This window comes from Bos indicus, chromosome 5 (genome assembly GCF_029378745.1).
Source record: "Bos indicus isolate NIAB-ARS_2022 breed Sahiwal x Tharparkar chromosome 5, NIAB-ARS_B.indTharparkar_mat_pri_1.0, whole genome shotgun sequence".
Taxonomy (NCBI): domain Eukaryota; kingdom Metazoa; phylum Chordata; class Mammalia; order Artiodactyla; family Bovidae; genus Bos; species Bos indicus.
In genome coordinates, this window is record NC_091764.1 from 30,172,228 (window position 1) to 30,181,340 (window position 9,113).

The window sequence follows — 9,113 nt, forward strand, 5'->3', positions numbered from 1 at the left end:
TCAGTTATGCCAGCTCGGGTCCCAGGCCTGCTCATGGTTTCCTCCTCATGCCATTTCTCCCCCAAGGTGTGTTGGGAGCAGCAGCTGCGGTCAGGAGGCCCAGGACCCCCAGCCACCCCACCCCCAGCGCTGGATGCCCTCTCCCCATTCCTTCAAAAGAAAGCGCAGATTCTGGAGGTGCTGAGAGCCCTGGAAGAGACGGACCCCTTGCTTCTGTGCTCACCTGCTACCCCCTGGCAGCCTCCAGGCGAGGGTCCTGGCTCCCCAGAGCCCATCAATGGCGAGCTGTGTGGCCCGCCTCAGCCTGAACCCTCTCCCTGGGCCCCCTACCTGCTACTAGGTCCTGGCAGCCTGGGAGGCCTGCTGCACTGGGAGCGCTTCTTAGGGGCTCCAGGGGAGGAGGAGGGTGCTGGGCGGCCCTGGGGCCCTGGCAGGGGCTCCCCACAGGCCCAGGGCACTGGTTCTGGGCCGCCCTGTGCACCAGGCAGTAGCTCCTCCTCCTCTTCTGATGAGGCCGGTGACCCCAATGAGGCCCCCAGCCCGGACACCCTGCTAGGGGCCCTGGCCCGCAAGCAGTTGAACCTGGGCCAGCTCCTTGAAGACACAGAGTCTTACCTACAGGCCTTTTTGGCCGGGGCTGCTTGCCCACTCAGCGGGGACCACCCGGGTCCCAGGCAGCCATCCTCCCCAGACCAGGGGCCCCCACAACTGTCCAAGTCCAAAGGCCTCCCCAAGTCAGCTTGGGTTGGGGGTACCCCAGAGGCCAACAGGCCAGGCTTTGGTGCTACCTCAGAGGGCCAGGGGTCCCTCCCCTTCCTCAGCATGTTTATGGGTGCAGGGGACACCCCCCTGGGCTCACGGCCTGGCCACCCCCACTCTTCATCTCAGGTGAAAAGCAAGCTCCAAATTGGCCCCCCTTCTCCTGGGGAAGCCCAAGGACCCCTTCTGCCCTCTCCAGCCAGAGGTCTCAAATTTCTAAAGCTGCCTCCAGCCTCAGAGAAGGTCCCCAGCCCAGGAGGTCCCCAGCTTAGCCCCCAGCTCCCCCGGAATTCCCGAATACCCTGTCGGAACAGTGGCTCAGACGGTAGCCCCTCCCCACTGCTGGCCCGCAGGGGTCTGGGCGGAGGAGAGCTGTCCCCAGAGGGGGCACAGGGCCTGCCCACCAGCCCTTCACCCTGCTCCATGACCCCTGACTCTGCACAGCTCAGACCTCCCCAGCCAGCCTTGTCCGCTACACTTTCCCCAGGACCCACAGTGTCTCCTTGCTACGAGAACATTCTGGACCTTTCCCGGAACACCTTTAGGGGGCCTTCCCCAGAGCCACCTCCATCTCCTCTGCAGGTGCCCACCTACCCACAACTAACTCTGGAGGTGCCACGGGTCCCTGAGGTCCTCAGAAGCCCTGGCATCCCCTCCAGCCCTTGCCACCCAGAATCCTGCCCCTATGAGGGCACCCAGGAGAAGAGTTCGGACAAGGCAGGCTCCGAGTCTCCCCATCCTGGCCGCAGGGGCCCAGGCAGCTCGTCCAAGAAGCCCAGCCAGGGGGCAGGACGGCGACCTGGGGATCCTGGCTACACGCCTCTGCGGGACAGACTGGCAGCCCTGGGAAAACTGAAGACTGGCCCTGAGGGGTCTCAGGGCCCAGAAAAGAATGGGGTGCCTGTCAAACCTGGCACTGAGAAGGCCCGGGGAGCAGGGAAGTCAGGGGAGAGCACTGGAGACACAGCACCCCCTGCTTCCAGGCCCCCTGAGCAGCCAGAAGCCAAGGGGGCCCTGCGAGGGGCAGTGGCCTTAGGCACAAGCAGCCTGAAGCAACAGGAATCTGGGCTCCTGGGGGACCCCGGGGCCCGAGTCTACTCTTCCCACTCCATGGGGGCCCGGGTGGACCTGGAGCCTCTCTCACCAAGGAGCTGCCTCACCAAAGTGGAGCTGGCCAAGAGCCGGCTGGCAGGGGCCCTGTGCCCCCAGGTACCCCGCACCCCTGCCAAAGTGCCAACCTCAGCCCCCAGCCTTGGCAAGCCCAATAAGAGCCCCCACAGCAGCCCAACCAAGCTGCCTTCAAAGTCACCCACCAAGGTGGTGCCCCGACCTGTGGTCCCACCAGCCACCAAGGAGCCCCCCAAACCTGACAAGGGGAAGGGCCCACCCTGGGCAGACTGTGGTGGCACCGTGGCCCAGCCCATGTCCCCAGCACCTGGCGCTGCGGACCCAGGCCCAGGCCCTGAGGGGCGGGCTCCACACTCAGCCATTGAGGAGAAGGTGATGAAGGGCATCGAGGAGAACATGCTGCGGCTCCAGGGCCAGGAGCGGGCCCCCGGCACCGAGGCCAAGCATCGGAACACCAGCAGCATCGCCAGCTGGTTTGGCCTTAAGAAGAGCAAGTTGCCAGCGTTAAACCGCCGCACAGAGACCACCAAGGGCAAGGAAGGGGCCGGGGGCTCCCCGCTCCGGAAGGAGGTCAAGGTGGAAGCCCGGAAGCTGGAGGCTGAGAGTCTCAACATCTCCAAGCTGATGGCTAAGGCGGAAGACCTGCGCCGGGCCCTGGAGGAGGAAAAGGCCTACCTGAGCAGCAGGGCCCGGCCTCGGCCCGGGGGCCCAGCACCAGGGACCAGTGCAGGCCTGGGGCAGGGGCAGGGCCAGCTGGTTGGCATGTACCAGGGTGCAGACACCTTCATGCAGCAGCTTCTCAACAGGTGAGAGCTGGGACTGGCTGGCAGAGGCTAGTAGTTGGGGGCACTTTGCTCTCCACAGGCACTCTGGGTTTGGGGGCTGCCTTTCCTGGGAACAGGCTTCCCAGAGGTCAAAGAGTGTAGGAGGTCAGATGACATGGCACCAAATCTTCTGGAGGTTAATGGCCCTGCCCAGAGGAGGGGTCAGGACCTCAAACAAGGAGCTAGGGATTTGTGCCCCAGCTCCCTTCTTCCCTGGCTGTCTGACATTTGGCTTGCTGAGACTCGGTTTCTCCTTTGAGAAGAGTTACCAGTCAACGTTTCCCTGAATCGCCTCGAGTCAGGTGAGGCAGCCTGTCTGGGGTCCAGGGTAGTTAAGACTGCTAGTACCTAGCCATGGGCTAATGCAGGTCTTCTCCCTCCAGGGTTTTATATCCTGTAGAACAAGGAGGGCTCCATCCCTTTGCCTTTTGGCACTTGCCACAGACTCAGCAAAGGGAGATGTGGTTTAGAGAGGGGGTTGCTCTGTCTGGGCCAGGTAAGGCAGAATGTCTGCAGGAATCTGGCTGCAGGCAGAGTGTGCTTTGGACAGCAAGTACACGCAGGGCCAGCTAGAGTAGGCAGGGTGTGTTACATGTGGACCAGGGTGTGACCATGTTTGTTCCTACTGGGGGACATGATCAGAAAGGTCTGTAGGCTTGACCCTAGGTAGCTATGGAGATGTTCTCCCATCACTCCTGCCCCTGCTGGTCCTCTGGGGTTTCCCCTGGGGTCTCCCCTGGGGTCTTGGCCTATTCCTGGTGTCAGGAGAGTTGATGCAGAAAGCCAACAGGCATATGTCCTCTTCCCCAGGAGCAGGGGGCAGTAGGTACCTCTCTAGACCCAGCCCCACTGGAGGAAGTGAGGCCAGAATGTGTGGGTGGGCCTGGGGCTCCCTCACTTCCATGTGCACTGCCTGCCCCTAGGGTGGATGGCAAGGAACTGCCCCCCAAGAGCTGGCGGGAACCCAAACCTGAGTATGGCGATTTCCAGCCAGTGTCCTCTGACCCCAAGAACCCCTGGCCCGCCTGTGGGCCCCGAAATGGCCTGGTGGGCCCTCTCCAGGGCTGTGGAAAACCTGGGAAGGTAAGTTCCTGGGGTGGGGGCTGGGTGGAGGCCCTGGCTTTGTGGCCCTGCCAGATCTCTGACCTGGAGGGCTACCCTTCCCTGGGGCCAGAAGGCTGCTGGATGTATTTCTGGTTTCCAAGGAGAATGGGGAGGGGAGAGGGCTTTCTGAGGGCTAGCAGGTTGCCAGGACTCTTAGATCCATACTCCAGGGGTCCTGATGGAGGGCATTGGCATGGAGGAAGAAGGGGCTCTGAAGTCTTCTGTACCCCATACAGCCAAGCATCGAGCCAGGGAGGCGAGAAGAGATGCCCTCCGAGGACAGTCTGGCGGAGCCAGTGACCACCTCACACTTCACAGGTCAGCAGGGTCAAGGGCCAAGGCTGGGACCTGCCCCTCACCTCTTGCTCACTTTATTCCTTCCTGTCACCACAGCAGGTGCCAAGCCCCAAAGGGCACTGGGACTACACAGGAATATCTCCCTGTCACTTAGGGTACCTGCCCTGTCCTCTTCCCCAAGACTAGGGGAGATGGGGCAGGGCAGGCAGGGACAACTGAGCCTGTAGAGCTAGAAGGGTGTCCAAGGGTGGAGCCTGGGCTGGGGCAGGAAGCCAGAAGAAGGCAGAGGGGCTGAGCCACCTGAGCCTCACATCACCTCCCTTCCCCTCCCCAGCCTGTGGCTCTTTGACTCGAACCCTGGACAGTGGCATTGGGACCTTCCCGCCCCCAGACCATGGCAGCAGTGGGACCCCCAGCAAGAATCTTCCGAAGACCAAGCCACCACGGCTGGAGCCCCCACCAGGGGTGCCCCCAGCTCGGCCCCCACCCCTTACCAAAGTCCCCCGCCGTGCCCACACACTGGAGCGTGAGGTGCCTGGCATAGAGGAGCTGCTGGTGAGCGGGAGGCACCCCAGCATGCCGGCCTTCCCTGCCCTGCTCACCGCTGCCCCAGGCCACCGGGGCCATCAGACCTGTCCAGACGGTGAGTGCCTGGGCAGGGGTAGGGTGGGTCTTTCTGGGAGCTCCGCCCACCACCCACCTTCCCCTTGTCCCCGGACAGATCCCTGCGAAGACCCAGGCCCACCCCCTCCAGTCCAGCTGGCCAAGAACTGGACCTTCCCCAATGCCAGGGCAGCCGGCGGTTCCTCTGACCCTTTCTTATGCCCACCCCGACAACTGGAGGGGCTGCCCAGGACCCCCATGGTGAGCATGGCGGAAGGGGAAAGGGAACAGCACTGGAGGGCAGCGGGGAATGACGAGGGGTGAGGTACCGCCCTGTCCGGGAGGAGGACTGAGCCGTCAGCCCTTTGGATGCCCGTCTGGACAGCCCAACCCCTGCCTTTTCACACCCGTCTTGGGGAAAGGGTTTCTCTCCCTTCCGGAACCTTGGTAGGACTGGCTCAGTCGCGCCTCCAGTTTCCGTCCTCTGCAGCGCCTGGCTCAGGTGGGCAGAGCCTCTTAGGAGGTGAGAAGTGAGAGGTACCTGCTCCCGAGCCTGCCCTCCTTCCCCAGGCCCTCCCCGTGGATGGAAAGCGGAGCCTGGAGCCCACCCGCCCTGCCCCTGCGCCCCAGGGCCCGGCATTTGGGTGCAGCCGCACCCCCAGCACATCGGACGTGGGCGAGGAAGGGAGAGTGGCCAGCGGGGGACCCCCGGGGCTGGAGACCTCTGAGTCTCTCAGCGACTCGCTCTACGACTCGCTGTCCTCTTGCGGGAGTCAGGGCTGAGGGGAGTCAAGGCTGAGTGGCAGCGGCAGTTACGCCCCGCGCTGGAGGCGGAGACCTCGGATTGGACTGCTCTCCTCAAGCCCCGCCCCCGGGGGCCCCGCCCTGAAGGAACCAAGGAGGCAGATGAACCAGAAGGTGAAGGGGGTTCCTGGCACAGCCCACTGCCCGCCGCCGCCGCCGCTGCTGTGGAGGAGATGACTACTCTCAGCTCAGGGAGAGACCCCACCCTTGGTCCTTTCTCTCACCCAGAGTACGGCTCTTCCTCTGAGGGACTGGGGGGTTCAAGGCCGCTGTGTCCCGGCCCCCACTCCCGCTTCAGGCTGAGCCATCTTGTGGTGCTGGGCTTCCTGCCCACCGGTCGTGCCATCTCCGCCCACCCTGGCGGCTCCCCTGCCTCAGCAGCCCCGTGCTGGTGGAGTTTAGGGGCGAGGGGTCACGTTGCCTTCTCTGTCTGCCCTGGTCCTCCCCGCTGTCTGGATGGTGCTGCCCTCTCCTGCCCCATATCTTTGGGGCCCACTTGTCTGTCTTTTTTTGTTGGTTGTTTTTATATATATATATATATATATATATATATATATATATATATATATATATATATAAAAGCGTCTGACCCAGCCCCCACCCACCCCCATTCCCACACTGCGGTTAATTTATCTGTTGTTAAAAACGCGGTTGCTCTGCTTCCAGCCTCTGCTTCTGCCCTATCCCTAATAAAACGTGGAGGACCCCCCCACTCCCGCCCCAGACTCAGCTTGTTCTATGGGAGGACTCAGGGATGGACAGGCCAGTAGAGACCTCGTGGGCACCAGAGTGCAGGACTCCAGGGCTCTGCTCCAGGAGCTCTTGTGAGGCAGTTCAGTTTACCAGGGCTGCTGACTTGAGTCACCCTAGAATGTAACTAAGGCTGGGGGATCTGTTTAGACCTGGAATGGTACCTGGCAGTGGGGAAATTCCCCTGGCCCAGGGCTTGGTCAGGAGGAAGGCTGTGCTGCCCCTCAGAAAGGGAGGTGGAGATGGTGGCTGTGGACATGCACTCAAACCCTGGACATACCAGGTTGGGAGGGTATATAAACTGTAAGCTTCAGGAGTCCAGGGGTAAACAGAGTTAAGTGTCCACAGCTGCCTGTTGTCATAAAGGGAGGCACGACTGGGTTTCTGACTTGCCACCTTCTAGTCACACCTCAGCCTTTGGGCTTGCCCATCTTCTTGCCCCTATTTCGCCCTCAGATTTCAACCAGAAGTTCTCCTGGCTCTCAAATTCTTACTTTAAGATGGGAAGGCCAGGAATGAGGCTGTGTGGAAGGGTCTAGGCTTCTAGGAGTTATTTCAGACTCTCCATGGGATGTGAGAAGGCCAGGGGGTGGTTGTGGCCCTCCAGCCCTCGGATTTCCTATTGAGCATAGAGTTGGACCTGAAGGTGGCCCCAGCCCATCTCACACTGACCAGCCAAGTTGGGCCTCAGGAAGGCCTTCTTCTAGCCCAGGTTGCAAGGTGTGGGCTGACTTGCTCAGAGCACCCACCTGCCATAGTCAACACTCACTGCCTCCCCATGCCATCTGTAGGCCGCCTGGACATTGTGCATGCTCCACAGCCCTGGCCTTGTGGCTGGGACTCTGGACAGTTCATCACGGGGGTAGGGGGCTGTGCAGTGAATACACGGTCTGTGTTGGCACTTCAGGCTTGCCAAGCCAAGGTCAGGAGTGCCTGAACAGGGAGCAGTGCTGGGCCAATTCACAACTCAGTTATACCACTGGATGCTGCCATGTGCTCTGACCAGCCCGAGGAAGGCTGGGAGGGACGAAGGATGTCCGTGCCTCTCTTTATACTAACTCCTCCCAGCAGTGTCTCTTCAGCTGTAAATGGTCCAGAGAGCAGTGAAAGAACTCCCTGTTAAATACCTACCATATTGCCAGCCTCCTGATTCATTTCACAGGTGAAGTTATTGAGGCTCAAAAATATTTGAGTAGATGAATTCCCTGGTGGTCCAGTGGTTAAGACTCTGTGGGGGCACAGTTTCAGTCCTTGGTCAGGGAAGTAAAACCCTGAATGCTGCATGGCCTGTCCAAAAACAGACCATTCAGTAGTTTTCCAAAGCTGAGAAGTGATGGGTCTTGGCAGGAGTGATCCCTTTTTGGTGTGTAACTTTGCTTTCTTCTGTCAGGACTCTAATCCCCTCCTCCATTTTTAGCCCTGGATCACTCCTGATGGACAGGGCTGGAGAGCACTAAGCTGAGAGTCAAGGGTCTTAGCCCTTGAGTCCGGGTCTGTGGGGAATGTTACATCTTGTCTCCGGGCCTTGGTTTTCCTTATCTATGGAAGATTGGAAAGTTGGTCCAGACTAGCTTTCCCCTTAGCTTTCTGCTTTTCCCACCATCTCCCAATCTGGCTGTTCTGCCTCCTGTTTCCCTTAGTGGATGTCATTGCTGAGGAGGTTAAAACGACTTAGAGAAGCATCAAGTCAGATGTCTTTATTTTCTTCAAATGTCAGGATCGCATTTTCTTATTTCTGTCTCCTACTTCCAGGTATCCATCCCACTCTCCCTTCTGCTTTATGGGCTTAAGGATGTTATTACCAAGCTGTTGATCTCTACCTCTTGCCAGGCAGGCTTGGAGAAGTCTACATCCTTCTCTAACTTTTTATTTCTTGGTTTCTTAAGCCCTTTTCTCTGTGTGAACCTGATGGATTACCTCATTTCCTTGTTAGAATTGTTCACCTACAGGATATTTATCCTATTTCCTTTCTGAGAAGGAATTTGGCATGGTGGGTTTAATTCTGGACTCTACCTCCAACAAGCCGAGATCAAGGGTCCATGCAGGTTTCTGTCACCAGACTCTGCTCATTCCGCCGCCAGGCTCTGTCCTGCAGTGTTTCCACGTGCTAGGTGACCTCTTGGGCCAGGGGACACTGTGGGCCACTTGAGAAAAAGCCCACTGTCTCGCCAGGACAGAGCAGCATCAGCCACAGCTAGTACCTGGAGCCAGCCCTTCCCTACCAGGCAGCTCCTCATTCCTAAGTCCCCCAGTGTGCTGCTAAAGGGTGCTGGGCCCAGACAAGCCATCTGTGGCCCACATGACTGTGTATGCCCTCCACACAGACAGAATATTCCATCTGAAGTAATTCTGTGGCAAGGGACACACAGCTGAGTTCGAGACCCTTCCAGGTAACCAGTTTCTCTTTGCCCTTGAAGAAAAGATTTATCTAAAAGACCACTTGATCCTCACCATGGCAGAATACTTCATATCTGAGTTTGTAACATCTGCTTGCAGGATTAAGGCGACCTCACTGTTTTCTCCACGAACAATGGGTAAACACTTGCTTTACCATTGTATATGACCCTTTCTGCTGGATTTCCCAAAGAAAAGAAGCCCAAACCACCAAACTCCTCTTGTCCCCCATAAATGGCATCAACAAAAAGCTATGAAAAGACTCCAGATTCCACCTTTCTGGGCACCCTGCTTCTTGTAAAAAGTGTCCCAAAATGTTAACTGAGATTTTCTGTGAGTTGCCAATGGTTTTTATTTTCTTCTCTACCCTTGTCTAGATTTTCTAGACATATTTGAGTCTCAAATAGTATGTTTTGTTTTCCTTACCCCCCAAAAAAATTTAAAAAGAAA

The 9,113-nt window shown here is 58.7% G+C and overlaps 1 protein-coding gene across 4 annotated transcripts in view; it reads left to right on the forward strand.

The window, feature by feature from the left end:
- Window positions 1-6,231, forward strand: part of NCKAP5L (NCK associated protein 5 like) — a 51,563-nt gene extending 45,332 nt beyond the window's left edge. For all 4 annotated transcript variants that reach the window (XM_070789149.1, XM_070789148.1, XM_019960622.2 and 1 more), the window contains 6 exons: window positions 67-2,693; window positions 3,635-3,794; window positions 4,052-4,133; window positions 4,447-4,755; window positions 4,834-4,976; window positions 5,286-6,231. In XM_070789149.1, the coding sequence (XP_070645250.1) occupies window positions 67-2,693; window positions 3,635-3,794; window positions 4,052-4,133; window positions 4,447-4,755; window positions 4,834-4,976; window positions 5,286-5,498 (3,534 nt within the window). In that variant the 3' untranslated portion in view covers window positions 5,499-6,231. The remainder of the gene's footprint in view (window positions 1-66; window positions 2,694-3,634; window positions 3,795-4,051; window positions 4,134-4,446; window positions 4,756-4,833; window positions 4,977-5,285) is intronic.
- Window positions 6,232-9,113: the final 2,882 nt, after the last annotated feature.